At 40.6% G+C, this 18668-nt stretch overlaps 1 protein-coding gene and 1 long non-coding RNA gene across 5 annotated transcripts in view; one reads left to right on the forward strand and one right to left on the reverse strand.

The window, feature by feature from the left end:
• LOC148403907 (uncharacterized) overlaps window positions 1-18668 on the forward strand; it is a 182020-nt gene that overhangs the window by 79562 nt on the left and 83790 nt on the right. The window lies entirely within an intron of this gene.
• The window catches only part of fat4 (FAT atypical cadherin 4), a 79065-nt gene continuing 75169 nt past the window's right edge, over window positions 14773-18668 (reverse strand). For both annotated transcript variants that reach the window (XM_088378430.1, XM_088378424.1), the window contains one exon: window positions 14773-17679. In XM_088378430.1, coding sequence (XP_088234556.1) covers window positions 15776-17679 — 1904 coding nt within the window. In that variant the 3' untranslated portion in view covers window positions 14773-15775. The remainder of the gene's footprint in view (window positions 17680-18668) is intronic.

Raw genomic sequence — 18668 nt, forward strand, 5'->3', positions numbered from 1 at the left:
ACGTGGTTTGCTATGAAGTTTTTCCTCGGAAAAAGTTTTAGGGCTGACGTTCTTGAGTGATACAATTCCATTGGTTTAAAGAAACAAACGGGTTGGCAGAAGCTGATTGGATAACACAAGGTATCGAAGTGATCGACCTGGATGAATTTGCTTTAACAAGAAAACTCGCATCATTCAGCAAAGTTGTGGGTACCGTATTTTCCGCACTATAAGGCGCACCGGATTATAAGGCGCACCTTCAATGAATGGCCCATTTTAAAACTTTGTCCATATATAAGGCGCACCGGATTATAAGGCGCATTTTCAATGAATGGCCCATTTTAAAGCTTTGTCCATATATAAGATACTATATACATTTGGCCCACGGGCTGGACTTTGGACACGCCTGCTGTAGTGGCTCAATATTGGTCCATATATAAGGCACACCTGATTATAAGGTGCACCGTCGGCTTTTGAGAAAATTGGAGGTTTTTAGGTGCGCCTTATAGTGCGGAAAATACAGTATACGTACTTTCAGCTTCAGTGCTATCAAGCTAATTTAGCAGAGTGAGTGAGAACTTGGGAAAGCCTAGAAAATTCTCCCAAATGTGTTTTTGTCCAGATGGACTGGTTTAATGGTTAGGATCTATTCCTTACACAGTGCAGCATTCAAAGATTTAAGAATTATCCTTTAACATGCAAACAGGTGCATGCGGCCAAAAAGCTAATGATTGCCTCGGGTGAGTCACACCATTATAATAACAATTATCATTCCAAGCCAAGTGTAAGAGTCACACACTCAATTTGTATCATGCCCCAAGATATCTCCTAAAATAGACGAAAACATGATTGCTGTTTATGCGCAGAAAGCAATGCCCAGGCATGGTTCTTAATCAAAACCAGTTTAATTCAATAAAAACACATTCCAGGTTGCATTCCCAACAGTTCCCTGTGCCAGAGTGAAAATCAAAGCCTTCGTTTTCAAAAACTAAATCCCTCCCCCCCCCACGCTGTACTACATTAAAGTTTATTAAACTAACAATGCCTGTTCATTTTATTGGCAACTCCTTTGCATTGTCATTTATCTTAATCTACTCAGAGTGGGCTGCCAAATTATCTTTCACATAGCAGACAGCTCTCATTTAAAGTACTTAAAACAGGCCCTCGCATATTTGCTTTAGAAGACTCGTTTGAGTGGTAGATCCATCAGAGGATGGGCTTCGGTATGTTTAACAGATGACGTTAACATGTTGCCATTACCGACTCATAAACCGCTGATGCATGGTCAGCGGTGGCTGTTTCCGCGTCTTAAATAAAGTACATCTTTGGTCTTTAAATATAATTACGGATGAGGTTTTGGAACACTACAAACACACTGGCTTTGTCAAAAGTCTACAGTTATTTTAAATGTCCGCAGCAACTGCGGCTACGAGCACGACTAGGACAGCTGCCCGTATTTTAGTGTTTGGACGTCCCAATCATCACCCTCACGACCTCACAATGTGGACTTACTTTCTATTTATACATCAATGCAAAAATGTGTGCATAGAGTGGAACTATAAAGGTTGAACTCAGGAATAGTCATTGAGTATGTGGTCACATAGCAAAGTAAGGCCTACTGTTTTTCATATTATGGCATCTTATGCCATTTTAATGCCACAACAAATGCCACAACAAATTTGAATTATGTCACCACCATTGGAACAGAACATCTGACCCTCTAATTAATAAATGGTGAAAGTAGCTGCACAAAAACGGACTTTTTGCTGGATTTTGTGCATTTTACCATTCCACGCTAGGTTCCAGTCAAACACAAACATCTCACTGATGTCCAATAGATGCTTATCTGTATGCATAGCCCCAAGGGTAAATGCGTATCAAGTAAGAGCTTTTCTAAACGTTATACAGAAAGCCTGGAAAACTTTGCGTTTGCGGCCAATGCACCGGTGCACGTTCCAAACATAACGCTTGAATCTATCTATTAGAAGTCAAAGATAGAGGCGGCGTATTTATTTTTGACCTTATCTGTCATACAGACAGCGTCAGCCACCTCCGTGCAGCTGGTCCACCATGTTTTTAATCCACATTATACTACATGCTCATATATCACTTGTACGTACACACACACACACACACACACACACACACACACACACACACACACACACACACACACACATACGTATATATATATATATATATATTTATATATTTAAATCTCTGCATACAACCGGTTGCCTTTGTAGTATTGTTTGAAAGATTTAGAAAATCACAAATGGTGTGATTGACATCGACAGGACTAAAGAAAAATGTTATTAAACAGCAACTGTGACTCATGTCAACAAATTAAATGAAGCAGAGTTATAAAAACAAATTAGAAGTATCCTCTGCGTCCCGCTGATCGTATAATTGCTGTTCTCCAGAGGTAAATCAATGTGATGCTGGAAATTATTTTCCCTATTCATTTCCCTTTAGTTTTTAACATAATTGAATTCTAATCAAAAGCATTTATGATTTTTTCAAAGTAAAAAAATTATCCAAAATGAGTATGCTTGGATGAGTTTCTAAATAAGTACATTATTGTTGTAATATTGTTTCCCAAGAAAGGTCTTTTATTTTCTATTAGGAGTATTTTTTTTTTTTTATATATAGTTTCGGACTACTCTGTTTCAGTGTTACAGTGCTTGATTGAAATGCTATATGCTCAGCGTCAAGTGGCGTTTAAATAAAAATATATCTGTATTACAGGCCACTACGACAGGCAATGTGGAAAATATGATAGGATAAGGATCTAGATATGTCTGATTTGCCGCTACATGAGTACTATTTGGGACAGAGGGTTTTTTAAACTATAATCCAGAAGTAGCTCGTTTTCATTTCAAGCATACGCATACTTGAAGCCCGAAACTCCAGTGGACATGTTTTGTAGTGAGGTTGTTTTATGGCAGCAGAGATGGACATGCAGGGTTTAATGAAATAATGGCTTTCAGAGGTTGTGCACATTGACTATAAAACTGAAATACCAATAAGTGAAAATAGTGAAAAAAGTTACCTGTGGCATCTTCATCATCATCATCATCACTGCTGTCCTTTATCTTTTGAATTTGCCGTTGATTTTGTGGCGTTCTTGAACGAAACTGACCCAGTTTCCACCCTCAGAGATAATTAAAGTTATGTGCATACCAGAATAAGAATGTTGAATATTCATGTATTCCAAGGCTATGATTCTGAATACACAGACTGAGTCCAATTATTCTTTTTGGGCATAATCATTGCCAAGGCAAAAAATTGGGATTTGATTTGCAGAAACTCAAGAGGATGGTGGAAAAACAGCATGCATGAGGTTTAATTAGGGTGTGTTAGGGTTATCTGTTTAAGTTGAACTTAGTGTTTGTTCAGGGTAAAGGTTAATTTTTTTTAATTTGAGTTTTCAGGGTGAGGACTAAATATAACATTAGACTTGGGGGAAAGGAGTAGAGGCCCAGTTTGTCTGAGTTTGAAGGCACAGTAAAGGTCATGTCTGTCAAGTTCTTTTATCTATTAAAAAACACAGCTTTTAAAGAAAATAATTACAATTTTAAAACGTAGATACCAATGTCTGCCTAAAATATTTTTTTTTACCATCTATTGCGCAGGTTGCAGAGTTTAAGAGCTCGAGTTTGAAATGCGACCACAAATATCAATTTTCATAATGAATCCTAAAAATGTTCAAATTATATTGCATAAAACACGACTAGCTGGAATCCAATGTACATAAATGCTGTTTTTTTCCTTCTAATGTCCATTATTACAGTTAGAAACTTGGCCTTGCTGCATACTGGCCTTTGCTGCTATTCCCGCTTCCATCCATAGTGTGTGTGGCGGCACTTCCTGCCATTGTGTGCCAGGAAAACCCAAGCCTTTTTGGCTGCTCTCTAATGACCTGCTTTATGCTTGCCTGAAACTTCACACACTTTAAAAAAAAGAGAAAGAAATAGAGCAGTCCAACCGCAAACACATTGAGTTTCTGGTGAAGTGCCTCAAACCACTGACCAGGTTGGCACAAAAGCATCTTGATCTGACACAACTCTCTCAAAAAGCCACCTGCTTGACCAAAGCTGAGTGTAATTGAAATTTTTGTACCTGGGAAATGCTCTGGCTCTGAATTTGAAAAAAAAAATAGACCCTCCAGAGAGGAAACATTTCATCACCTCATCAACAAGCTGATTCCAACTGTTTTGATATGTCTGGTCCATGCGAGCAAATGGGAGCGCAGACTTCCTTCCGTACCCGGCGCCAAATCTTGGGGATTTGTGGGGAAACCGCCCTTAAATCATCTTGGTGGCGGGGGTGTCGGCCAAGGTATTTTCATGTAGCGGACCACGTCTTTGCGGACAGGCATGGTGGTTGACCTCTAACTGTTACATGTCTTTTAACATGGCAGAAGGTGGAGCCGCTCTTAGCTTAAGAACGTGGTTTTGTACAAGATCTAATGACTTTCTCACTTAGTCCAGCGAAAGCGTGAGTGCATAACTGGCATCTTTTTTTTTATCTTACGAAAGGATCCCAGAATTGAGGTCCATTTGGTCAAAAGAGAAGAGTACATAATTTTTGTATTTGGCATTGTGTATTCCTTCAGTGTGTCTTAGTGTTGAGTCAGGTGTCTAGTACATGAAGACCATCCTTCATGTGTTAGTTGACAAATGCTTTCTACAATTGTACAGAAAATTGTTGGTGCCCTTCCTTTATAGAAAGAAAAAGCCACAGTGGTCACTAAAAAAAACTTGACAGCCACAAGACTGGAATTTGCCAAAATGCATATTGACAAGCCACAAAACTTGTGGGCGAATGACAAATAAGACAAGACAGTTTTTCTTTTTTAGGGGGGGAGTAAGTCACATTAACTCCGTGTTTACAGAAACAGCAATTTGAATCATCTTCCCGGGCCGCTTTTATAGAACCGGTGCAGGGTGTAAGGGTTACAATAAAATCTCGAGACTATCCAGGCTTCTGGAACGAAATGTGCTGCCCAATGTCAGATAACTTGGTCTCATGGGTCCTCCAACAGGATAAAGGCCCAAAACACACAGAAATGTTTAGAAGTAGCCCACGGTGAGTCCGTAGCTAAAACATTTCCAAAAATTCAGTCCAGTCATCGTCTTGTCCAGCTTGAAATACCAGTGCTGACAATGTCCACGGCCCTGATGAATGATGTTGTCGGAGGAACGTTTGGGAGTGAACCCATCATGCTTCATTTTATGTGCCCTCGCTCAAAATAATAGCCGGCGCAACCTCGAAGCCGCCTCTGTTTGCTAAGTTGTCAAACTAAATACGGCCCGGGATAGGAGCGTGCGGCTGTGTTCTGACGACGTGTTCGCTGACACTGTTCGGGAAAAACGTGAAGAGAACGTGGTTCTCCTTTGAAGAAGCCTCATAAAAATACTTGAAAGTGATCCAAGATTGACTTGTTGAAGTGGTGGGCACAACAAAAGCATTAATAGGTCCCATAATTGCTCCTTTATAGACTCTGCTGCTTTCCTTTTCCTTTGCAGCTGCTCAACGTCTTCTTGACAAGACAGAATCTGCTGCCAAATTCCAATAAATCTCTTTTCCAAATGGACTGGAGGTTCACCTCGACACCCCCTTCCCCCCCTCCAAAGGCCAGCTCCCCCCACCCCCCCGGTCCCACCACAATATTGTAGCGTATTTGAGATCTTGAGAAGGTGAAACCCAAGTAGAGGAAGATGCGGCGTCCAAAGAAAGCAGATTGCGAGGGTGGAATACAAACCAGGTGCAGGGTTTGGAGGGTGTTCACAAGACTTTCCAAGACCACTGGATTTCAGAGCACGGAAATATTCAGGAGAAGCCGATGTCTCTGACCTGTGAGCTCTCAGACGCTCTCAGATAACCTCGATAGCATGACTAGAAGAACCAATAATTGACATTATGGTTTGAAGGTACTTTTTTCAGAAATTTCCGACATTTCCTGGGATCATACTTAAACTCCTCCTCGGAAATTCTCCTGATCGCTACCAAATTCTAAGTGGTTTCCGGAGGTTTTTAGTTCACAATGGTAGAGATATTCTCTTCCAGACCTGTAAAACACTTTTTTTTTTTTCATTCATTGATTGTCTTTGTCATGTATTTTTTTTATCATATGTAATACATATCAGGCCAATCAAGTAAAATTGGATAATTATTCATGGCACACGGTTTGGGTATGACTGACTCAACATTTAATTGCCAGGCATCTGGGTTTTGCTTCGGAGTGTCCAGTCGACCTACCGAGCATGTCTTTGCAATGTTGGAGGGAATTGGAAAACCCGTAGAAAACCCACGCACGAAGGGCAGAGCTGGAATCAAACCCTCAACTTTGGACTGTGAGCTGTTAACCAATGCATCACCGTGCCGCTCGAAATCCAAGTCCAAATCCAAGTAAAAAACCCGCCACAGTTTGGTAACAGGTCCTTCAAATCACTCAGTTTCTTTCCCTGCCGGTTGATATTTCCTACAGCCAAACTTTACCCTAATCTACATTCTGGACCTGCATTTGCCACCTTCGCTCTGGCAGTCAAATTATATTATTTTGAAGACTTCTTCAGAAACACAATTTAAATAAATCTGATCTTATTACATATGCCCCACCCTTCGTCCATATATGCTACCATGAGGCATATTCAAATTGTTCTTGCTGAGAGCATCTTCCTCGACTTTTCCCACACTTCAAGATCCAAGGAGCCGTTTGTTCTCTTGCGGTGTTTTTATATCGATTCATCCCTCTCCAGCGTATTGTTGTCAGTCTCGGACGAAGGTTACAATAATAAGAACCTTCTCATTTCGTCTGTTTTAGTTGGTCACTGTCAATGTCCCTCGCTCGCCAACGTACCAAGAAATGACTTCATTGTCATCTCCACCTTTGAGTGGATGTTACTGATGCGTGCATGTGGTGAGAAGTCCGTGTTTGTGATGCTTTTCTTGGCTGTTCTTTGTGACAAGGTTGTCAATTAACGTCACTAGAATATCATGCAAGTGCAGTTAAGGATTTTTGTTTTCCCACAAGCATGTTAAAAGGTTTTGTTCCAATTGTGGAAGCCAGACTTTTAATGACTGATACATTCTAACATATTTGATGGAAAATAATATTATATAAAAATATTGTACTTCGTTCTGGAAGAAACATGCATTCCACTGCAGATTGTCGTCTCTTCCTCCTCCTCAGTAAAAATAAACTTTGTTTTTGTTGTAAAGGCGATAAATACATGTTGCTGAATTCCAGCCTAAGAAGGGAAAACGCACTGGGCCACTTCCTGTTTGGTTGCTTAGCAACCTGCAATATATATTGAAAGCTTGAGCTCGGCCGCCGTCGTCTTTACGCGCTTCGCTGCAGTGAACGGCAGTCAAAGCACCACGAGGATTGTTTCTGAGGAGACATGCTTTTCATTGGATTGTGACTACTTTGATCTTCTGATGTTGAACCTGCAATCTTCTAGTCTGTAACTCAAGTCTTTAGCATGAGGAAGGCAACAAGTTGTCATTACGTCATATCTAAAAATGGATTTGTAATCATAAAGCGTGAGGGTTATGAGTTAGGGTTTAGGATTCGAGTTAGGGTTAGATTCCTAAAACTATCCAAATTATATGAGTCAGGGTTAAAGTTGTTTTGAGGGGTAAACCATTGCAATAACATCTTGGACGGCGACTATATTTTGATCTTTTGCTAATGTTGAACCTGCAACCACCAGTCTGTAAATCAAGTCTTTACTGCATGAAAGGCATCAAACTGTCACTATGCAGTATCTAAAAAGACATGAAGAAGATCATTTGTTTTGGTCAGCAGTCCTCAGACCACTTCATCTAGTTTGTGCCGCAGTGGTGGAGTGAGTGTGGAGGCGAGTCAAGGTCATTATTAAGTCGCACGAAAACACCAAACACAGCCTTTGCGACGGGGAGAAAACGATTCAGAGAGACAGTTGAGTTGAAGCTTTTTTTTTCTTTTCTAAAGCTCCCATCAACGGCTGACCCTCTGCTGAACTTGGAGAATTCACACTGGCGGCCAACGCAAGCAGATGCCTCTCTGTCAGTTTCTTATTTATGTATTCGGCCATAATGCGAGGCTGCATGTGATACCGAAGAGTCAACACCAAATGGAATAAGCCCTAAACAATCGGGGCTCTCCTCCTCATTCACGGAGAAACCACACAGGTTTTTGCAAGGCAGTGTGCTGAGCCCACACACTTTTTGCCAAAGCAGATTTGGCCCAATTAAGGCAGAGTCTCGGAACCTCATATCACCAGCTGGGAATGCTCAACAGGCTCAACTCCTAAAGTGGGAAAAGCGTTCAAATGATATCCAGACTAGAAACAAATAATCTCAAATAATGCAGGTTTATACAATTTTATAGTTGCCGTTCCAAAATTAGATACACCTGACATACTGTACATTGTCAACAAATTAACGTCAATACTTCATGTTACGTTAAATTAAAATTAAAATTAAAAAAGAAAGAATACTACCAGTCTCTGAGAGGGCGGCACGGTGGACCGCTGGTTAGCACATTCGTCTCACAGTTCTGAGGTTACGGGTTCGATTCCAAATGTAGAGTTTGCATGTTCTCCCCGTGCCTGTGTGGGTTTGACACTCCCACTCGCCAATGCAGTGGAAGGAAAGCATGAATATTGCTAGTGACGTCAAAAGTCCATCTAAATAAAAGCAGAATCACAGTGACATAGACGAGCTCCTCGATAAAGATCATACTGAGGCGAAAAGCAAATATTCGGATAGCGATTTAGTGCTAGCATGAAACGCTCTGAGGACATAAAAATAGCGGCAACGTGGAAGCAATTTCTGCTCATTAGGCTTCTATTTGCACTCCAATTTGAATTGTTGGTTCTGCATTTTCCGCCAAAGACGATGAAAGCGTCGCCTTGATGTGGATGGCGCACGGCCGCTGTTGTCTCAGCAGTTGAGGGCTTGAACTGCGCACAGGAAAAGCGCCGCATTTTCCTACCTAAGAAACAATGGAAGCACATGAGTACATTTTTGTGGGCAAACATGCAACTTGTAACTGCTATTTTAAAATTCATCTCGTAAAAATGTCAATTTTTGAGTGTTTCAGATGATCCAAATCAAAGTCCTTTGTCCAGAAAATGCTGGCAGATGGCGGAGGGTCCAAGCCAAAAAATACAAAGGAGAAAGAAACCTACTAACCAGTCGCAATGGTACACCTCAATTAACAGACTGGACAAAAAGATCAAGACTGAGATCTTTGTTTTTAAACTGACACGACTGTGAGTTAAAAATTGTGTATTTTAGGGGAAAAGTAAAATGACTTTTAAAGTATATATTTTTCAAATGGCTGAATGTCACTTCTGTGGCATTTTTAAATTAAAAAAGAAATAAGAAAATGACATTTATGTTCTAAAAAAGAAAAAACTTTTTGGGGAAAAGCACTTAAGACTACATTTTGTGAAGAAAGTGACTTTAATTTGTGATTCTGACTGAAAATGATGTCACTTAAGTCAAACTCCAAAAATAGGCATTTAAAGCACATATTTCAAAGACATTTAATTTAAGTTTGCAGCATTCAAACTTCAAATGCATCACAAGATGTTTTTTTGTTTTTTACTTGAATCTTGTCATTAGCAGAGAACCTCCCATTTCACACTCTCATTGAAAATCTTCCTTTCTGATTTCAGTTTACTTTATGTGGCCGTCGCCTGGGGCAGTTACAGTCCCGCTTGCTCCTCCGTTGAATGCGAATGAGGGTGAGAAGGAAACAAGGTGCATTATGTAGATGAGAGGTAACCAGGCCATTGAGCAACAATTAGCATGAAGCTTAGAGCCTTTTATAAAGACAAAGTGAGAAGATTAAGACTTGAGAACAGATAGCAGGGCATGGGAAAATCCACCACTCAAGTGAACCAATGAGCAAAACGAAGCACAATGAAGTCATGAAGCTTGTTTTTCATTTTTTCATTTTATCTCTCCATGCAAAATGAATGTGCTTTACACTCAGCTGCCAAGTTGGAACCGCATTCCCGTGTCCTTTTGTTCACGATAGCCTAAAATGGATCTAAAACCTTGAGTCACTTGTGCGTCAAAGCACTACTGTATGTACTTAATTACCAAGTTGATTCACATTGTGCGCATTTCGATTCTCTGTCATTGTAGTGTCAACCGCGATATTTGCATAGATTCACCCCTGAAGGCATTCTAATGCTTCTTAATGCTGCACACATGATCAGCAGCCTCTGTCTTTGCTAACACGTGTGGGGAAGCTGTGTAGCTTTGTGTGATTGCGTGTTTGCATTTGTGTGTGTAGTGCGGCCAGCTTCAAGCCTTTCAACACACATGAAAGCGATCCTCAGGAGCTGTCGGAAGAAAGTTGCGCCTCCACCGTCCCGTCTTATTTGGCCTCTCTTCCAGTTGTAACTTTCAATCTTTGAGGCTTGAGATGTGGAGGCCAGAATGGCGCAAGCGTTGTCGTCACAAGCTCATGCCGCAGACTCGCCGCGCCACGCCATGTGTTTGTGATGCCCCGTCACACTATGCTACTTCAGCGATATTGCGCTCTAATTAGAAGCTACTGATTTACAGTTTGCGCCGGTCAGCTCGGCGCGCCTGTTTGCTGCCGTCTCACTTTTGAAAAGTTCTCTGCTTGCCACGGTTGGCGTCGCTGACGTCGGCAGCGCCGCTTTTAGCCTGCGCCGGACCGCACGTCCGACAAACAATCAGTCATCATCCGCGACCACACCAAAACATCGGTTAATGATGTTCGACAAGTGTGGCGAAAACTGCTGCGCCAGCAAGAAATTTAGCACACAGCTTTTGGCTTTACTCACTTGCATAACATCGTTCACAGATTGTAAACTATTTAAAAAAAAGAGGCTTCATATTGTTTACTGCCATTCGCAGGTGAACCTTTTGGGCAATTTGAACCGAGAACTTATCAAACTGAACACATGATAAAAATAAACGTATAATTTTGTCTTAAAGTATACGGATGCTTAATTGTGACAAATCTTACATTGAGTTACGTGAAGCCTTTTCCATCATTTTAATTAAGCAACGTTGTTTTATGGGAAAACATTATTTGAAACCCTTTGTACAAAAATAGGCCGCACCCTTAATATAAACATCATTGTAAATTGTCCACTTTGTTGTTCTAACGGCCATTGGCGCAGCTGTCATGTTGTCAGCAAACAGTCGTATTTCCCCAGTATGTACGTGTCTACAGGTTGACTCATTACCAGGGCTTGATTTAAAGGCCGACAAGTCAAGCAGAGCATGCGGCAGGGTGGGAACATTGACACAAGGGCGCTGCGCAGCTGTTTTTGGAGCTTGCTCAAGCTAAGTGCATCCTGTGTGGAGGTGAAGTGGGTTTACACTGGCATGCACCGCGTCTCGCGCTGACGTTCAAGGACGGCCGATTGATGTCACACAATGAGAATGTATTGTTTTTATTGGATTCGATCGTTTGGGACCATTCAACGCATACTCGAATAAATCTTCGATTAAGTACGCTAATATTGGTGTACCAGCGGCGGTTCATGTTTTGTCCAATTTTTTAGCCACTAATAATGATAAAGCGTGCCATACAAGTAAACATATAGTTTTAGATGAATTTTGTTTAGTGTTTTGTCTCGACATCATATTGGCTTTTGTCAAGAAAACATATTTTTATACGTTGTCATATTATAATGTTTTAATTTTTTTGTAATAGTTCTAATCTAATCAATTATCAAATTAAAGATAAATATTTTGATCATAAAGAAATCATTTGATACCATCTTTAATTCAAAATAAGACATTTGCAAATATTTGTTTTCATGGAAAACTCATTTTTGTCCATTTTGAGACAAACCAATAGAATAAAAGGATAAGTATTATTTATGAATCTAAACAAAACAATCAACAAATAAATTAATTAAAAAAAAAGATTCATTGGAGCACTTGTAGTTAGTGTGTAAGTTTTACTAAATAGTATAATAGTTAGTATGTAACTTTTACTAAATGAAGAAAATGAAAATAGGCCTATTCATCTTGTTTTTTTTTTTTTTTTATTTAGCAATAATACATCACATGCATGTACTTGTTTATCTCCAAACGTAACACAATTCAAGCCAATAAAATTGCATTCTTTAGAGCGGTTTTGAGTCGAGAACGAGTGGGTGCAGTCAAGCAGACAAGCGATGTGTAATTCCATTGAAACTAATCGCTGTTGTTTACATGTTGACCCACATGAAAAGTAATATGCATGAAAGATACATGACCAGCATGTGTATTATTATTATGCATCCTTAGGGGGGTGGGGGGTGGACTCCTCCAGGGTCCCAATTAGCAGTGTTTCACGGCCGTGCCCTAATTTGATTTAGTCCGATAATTCCAACATTAAGCAACCTTCAAGGACAAATTAGTCATCATTGGTTTGGTATTTCTATCCAGAACTCTTCGGAAAGTGCAAAGCTCGCAACAGATGTTGCTAATTTGGCTTGCACTTGCGGATGATGTGTTCACAATGGAACATCACAATGGCTTAACAGGATAAGTGGAGTTGAAAATGGATGGAAAGATGATTTCAATGAAATTCAGCATTCCAATTCTATGATTTAAAAAGCATAAATAAAGACATATGCTGTTATTTATTTTTACACCCATTAAAATGAGAAGTCCTTAAAGTGTAAATATCAAATAATTTACTCCCCTTTAATTGTACACCATGCCCCAATTAATGGCCGTGGTGCTGTTAATACTTTTACTGTTCCTAATTGTGTCCACGTGTTAGGGTTGACATCCTAACCACAACACGCACAGCCTGTGGAGCAGATGTGGCATCTATAAAGATGACCTTGAAAGGTTTTCAAGCGGAAGTGACTTTTAACATTAACCTGAAAGGAATGGGTGATCACATGATATATATATATATATACTTTAATATGCACAGTAGTAAATTGTGATCAATATTGCGATAGCAAGTATTTATCTGTAAGGTAAATTACAGGTGTTATTTTTATTGGTCGTATTTTATTTTTGATGTATCATTATTTAATATAAGAAATACTATAGGATGAATGAACAATAAATATGAGTGTATACAATAAATAAATACACATGCGTCACATGTGTTTGTTATTTTATTGATCTTTTTAGAATGCTATTTTATTTAGTAATAGTACTTTTCTCAACTAGATAGCGGGCTTCTATTGGGGGTAAGCCCTTTATTTTTCTGTAACATATTAGATCTATTATGTGATTGAATTTGATATTTAATAGCAGTATAAACATTTTCAAGTTGAATACAAGTTTAACAAGTAAGTTTTTGTATTATTAAATGTGTCTATTTATTGGTTGTTATGCGCTGCATAAATTGGGACCTAAATGATAAAAAAATAACAAAAAATTAACAATACATTGATTATAAAAATATGAAGTTACATATGTATAAATTAAATAAGTAATTAATGTACAAATAGCCACTCTTTTTGTGCTCTTCTGAACTACTAATTAATTGGGAGTGATGTTGGTAACATGTTAGAAAGTACATCCATTGTTACAGTATCAACTAATCTAACCCGGATGTGGCGTTTTGTTTTTTACTGAGGATGAACCTACTTAGGTAAAATAAACTGTATAATGTGGCTGTTTTTCAGAGCTGCTTCCAAGCTTTGACTCAAGGCAGATTGAACGCAATTAAATTGTAAATCCATACAACAGCAGACAAACTCTGCTTTTGATTTACTTGTCAGTCCTCTGGAGAGTTTAAGTAAAGTTTTGTTTACACGCCATCCTTGCTTTTTTTATAGTCAAATGCGGGACATGTCTTCTCAGTCAGAGCTACATTAAAGGATGGAAGGATGAATAAATGCAGACTAAAGGAGGTGCTATAGATGTAGCTCATAATCATCAATCTTCATAAGCATTTCCCTGGAGAAAGGTGGCGGTTGAACTATTTATTCTGAGAGGCCAATGTCAGCAGCTCCTGTGCCACATCCTTTCATAAATACTGCTTAAGTCAACATGGAAATCATTTGAACGGCGATTCGACGTTTGATGAAATTTTGCGGCTTCGTAGGAAAACGCTGCGTGAGATCTATGGGAAGTTGAAGGGTGCCTCGGTCGCACCTTCAATCATGGATTGTAAAATCTTCAAAGAGTGTCAGCTGGCAGGATCGTCATATAGTGTGGGAAACATTAGCATCTGTATGGTTTTCGGTTGTCGCAAGACATTTTCCAGATTGCATTCTTTTTTCTGATCATGTTCAAATTTGTTCTGCGTAGAACTGGGCTGGATATTTTGACAAAAAGTCCATCTTCAGGTTTCATCAATTTGGCCAGGGATAAAGTCAACATTATTCAAAAGTCAATATTCTGAATTATTTGCACAATTGTTTGTAACAGACTAAAGGGCAAGTAGCACCTTTGATTTTTTTTCAATTTTTTTTATATAATATTACAGTTTTGGTTTACCATGGATTTTTTAATGTTGCTTTTTTCCATATTAGAATATTTCTCATATATTTCTATAACGTTGTCAAATTGATGTACAGCTTTTTCTCTCAATTTCCTTTTCATTAATGCTTTTCTTGTAACATTACAAACTATTTTCACAACTTTCACAGCTATTTTCATCTAACTATAGCCACTCGTCCCATAAAATAAGAGCATTTAAATTCCACGGTGTTATGGACAAAAGTACATTTCCTTAGAATGTTTTTCTATTTTGCAACTTCCATATTAGTACTGATCGACTGCACTGACTTTTGTCTAAAATGTTGGCAACAAAATCAATAAGCAGCTTTAAATAAATATTTTTTTTTATTATGTTATTGGCTTTTTACAAGTACAAAGCATACAACATGTTATAGTTTTATAAAAAGTGGAAAATACTGACATTACATATGTAACACATGTAAAAAATATGTCTTTAAACCTTACTTTCCCCGAAAGTAAGAACATACATTTCGGCTTATGAAAAAATATCCATAAAAACACAGCTTAAGTAATTTAAGTTAATAAAACGTACAAAAAAAAAACAAGCAACCTTACAACATAATATCAACATAATGGACAAAGACACCAATGACAAAAGACTCCACGTTTGAATTGTGGGAACAATATACACAGTCGTTGTTTGTCTGTTTGGGTCGTTTAATAAAAAAAAAAATCCTTCGGTTGTCATCATGTTGATTGAAAATCAAAATGGCAAAGCATTTGAAATGCAAACTATACCACCCAAACAAAAAACAAACAACATATTACTCTCCATGCTGTAATCCTCAAATGTGTGTAAGGCAGACGACTTGATTCATCGTCACTCTTGGAGCAATTAGCCAGTCTTGTGTGAGAAAACAAAACCCGAGGTGAAAATCGGTGTGTGCTTACTTTCACGCGGTGTCTGCAGGTGCGGTCCCTTCAAAACGCACATGCTTTCTTTGCAGTGGAATTAAAAGTCTACGAACAACGTATGAACAGGAGTTTTGTTTCGTTCAACAGCTGGGAGTGTTAATTTAATCTGCCGTCTTATCTTTCAGGCTGTGAGGGAGAGGCAATATAAGTAATAAGGAACAGAAAGGTTTCAGAGAGATAACATGTATGGAGGTCAATTGAATTCAGACGTAGGCTTCTTCAAAGGGTGCAAACAACGCAGGACGGAACAGCTGGACGGAGACTGGTATAACCTTTCCAAGGTGGATTCAGGTGCCGTTGGTACTGCCTTACTGCATTGAAAGTCGTCATTATTTTTCAATTAAAAAAACACATAGTCCCACGTTCTTTTCGGAGAACATCGCCATAATCTACAACGTGACAATAAATAGTCTCATACGTATTGTTCCGCTTCTCCTTCATTTAGAATGGTGACTGAGCCATCCCCACTGTTCATTTCAATGTCCTTTGCAGATGCATTTTCAGGAAGCATTGCTAAGTCCTTGAACACGTCAACATAATGTCCAAAACCGGGACCCCAGCTCAAGAGGTTGTCCCAGTTGAATGCCCCAGCTGGCGGGCCCAGTTTGTGAGCCAGTGTGTTGTGATGCTCAGTAGGCGGCAGCTGGGCTGTGCCAGGACCACCTTCCGCCCGGCGGGTCGAGTATCGCCTCTGCTTCAGCCTCCCGCCGTAATCCTCATCGTCTGCGTCAGACTCATTGACTTGCGAGAGCTTGGGGACCCGGGAGCTGTAAGAAACAGGTTTTTCCCGGTCATACTCCATCTCTGAGCAGGTGAAGGAGTCATGTGAGTCACTCTCCGAAGAGGACTCTGGGGCAGGGATGCCGTCCGCAGGGTTTCGGACTCGTGAGAGAGGCCGGCGGCAGTCCTCTTCTGAGCTGGAGCGCCCGTGATCGGCGCTGCAGATGCTGGGGTTGCGAGGACGCGGATTGTTCAGCCGCTCCACTTCCTCGATGGACAGTCCTACGGGAGGGCCCGTCTCCAGGGGAATTTGCTCAATAGGCTGCTTGAGCCGACTCCCCGGGCGGGACGTGTGGCCATGGCTTGCCATGGTCTGTGGACTCTTGCTGCGCCTCCCCAGCCGGGTGGCGTAGTTGAACATGGGCGGTGGCTGGCACATGTCATTGTGCAGGTCGAGGGGGCTGCCCTCACGGCGAGCAAGGTTAAGCTCCCTGGTCGGGGTGTTTCTGTAAAAGGAGGACGGCTTGGTGAATGGGGCTGGGGAATGTCTGGAAAGATGGTTCGGCGTGGGGCAAGCCGAGTGGGCGTGGCTGAGTGGGGTGGATCTTAGCGCTTGAGTATACTGAGGTTGGTAAGAGTAACTAGTGGCACCGAGTGGTAAGGGGGACTGCCTTGCAAATCCCAACGGGCTGTGCCTCTGGATGGAGAATTTGGGAGTGTGGCTTCGGAACTGCTTGTAGTGCTGGATGATGTCTGCGTCAGACGGTGCAATGCTACTGGCGTTATCAATGTCGTAGTGCTCAATATCGGCCTCGGGACCATTACAAGGGGCACAAGGAGCACTCGGGACTGCCTCATTGTTGTGAGGAATGTCGGATTCATCGTAGATCAGATATGGATTTTCCCTCTCAATGATATCCGGCTTGGGATTCCCTTCTGGTTGCTTTCGGACTGTCATGTCATCTCCATATGGTGGGATGTTGTCTGGGTCATCGAATGCCACGTTCTCACTCCCCTTCTTCTTTTTCTTTTTCTCCTTGGGTTTCTTCTCCTTGGAATCCTTTGGCACTTTGGTTTTATTGCGGTCCTTGCAGTGGTTGCACAGGATGAGACTGAGCACAACCAAAGCTAGCACTGTGGCACAGCTACCCACGATAGCGGGTACTGCCCAAATAGGGAGAACCATGGCTTCCGTTGCGGGATTTGGACGGCAGATAAAACCACCGTTGTTGGCCGTGTTGCAGGTGGTCCCTTGAGGGCACTGGACACCCAGGCAGGCCACCTGGGTCTCGCACGTCTTTCCGGTGTAGAACTCAGAGCAGACGCAGGTGAAACCCAAATGGGAGTCTGGCACACAGCTCCCGTGGTTCTGACAGGGACTGGAGGCACAGTCGCCTGGTGGGACGCATTGGTACGTGTACCATTGGTTGATGCACATCAGGCCATCCCAGCATGGGCTACTCTCGCACAAGTTTGGACCTCTGCAACCCATCTTGACTGATGAACTGGTCTTGGTTAACGCAACAAGGCCATGTTCTCCAGTGAAAGGCAGATTCTCGCCATTATATTTCACGTAGGCCAGGCAGCCATCAAAACCTACGGACAAAAAATAAGGGAAAATAAACAGCTGTTAGAGGCAACAGTTTTCTGAAGTGATATAATTGAGTGATTTCCTGGGGCTGATGCTTGCTCACTTTCTCTCAAACAAACAGGAACTGGGAGCTCGACTCACAACAAAAGGAATATTGTTTGGATAGCTAATTGGTAGAGAAAAAAATACATGCTTAGCTTGTGGATTTACATAAAGAAAAATGGAAAGTGTTCTATTAAAAAAAAATGAGTCTATTGTCTGAGCTGTTGTAGCTTCCAGACATACATCTGTGTTCGATAACTTTGTCTGTATGTAATTTAATCTCTGGCTTTGTGTGTTGTCAAACAACACTGCCTCAGTGATGTTAATATATATTTTTTTATTATTAAATTCATTGCAGTGCATATTCAGGCCATTTTGTGTTTGATCGTAAAACACTGAAGATGTGCTGCACTGCTGAGGTCAGAGTTGACAGAGTCTGCATGCTCGGAAAAATGCCCTCCCTTAACAAATCATGATTTTTACCATATTAGTCTGTGGCATTAGATTCATTTTCCGTCCCCAGAAAAATGGAAAATTTACTATGCCACATTCCATCTGTCTGGAAATACTCTGGTTCACCTTTTCCAAAGCGTCCCTAACACAATTTAGGGGATATCTGAACCATGATTTAGGTCAAAACCACAGGAAACAAGACAAAAACACCCCCCCCCCCCCCCCATTACTGATATTTAACAAAGCAACATTTCTTCAAGTATTATAAATTCAAAACAGGCACATTTTAGCAGTGTCAAATTTCAATAAATTGGCCACCAGATATGGTTGGCAATCAGAACAACATTCATGTCTTTGAGTTAACGAAAGTATTGCCTAGTACATACAAGAGAAATATGTACTTAGGTGTGTGCTCATGCATAAGAGACACCAGGACCCACTGTAGTACTGCATCAATATTTCCAAAAACACCACAATGAGGTGAGATTTGCACTGCAGT

This window comes from Syngnathus floridae, chromosome 1 (genome assembly GCF_059516105.1).
Source record: "Syngnathus floridae isolate MCC-2025c chromosome 1, RoL_Sflo_1.0, whole genome shotgun sequence".
Lineage (NCBI taxonomy): Eukaryota > Metazoa > Chordata > Actinopteri > Syngnathiformes > Syngnathidae > Syngnathus > Syngnathus floridae.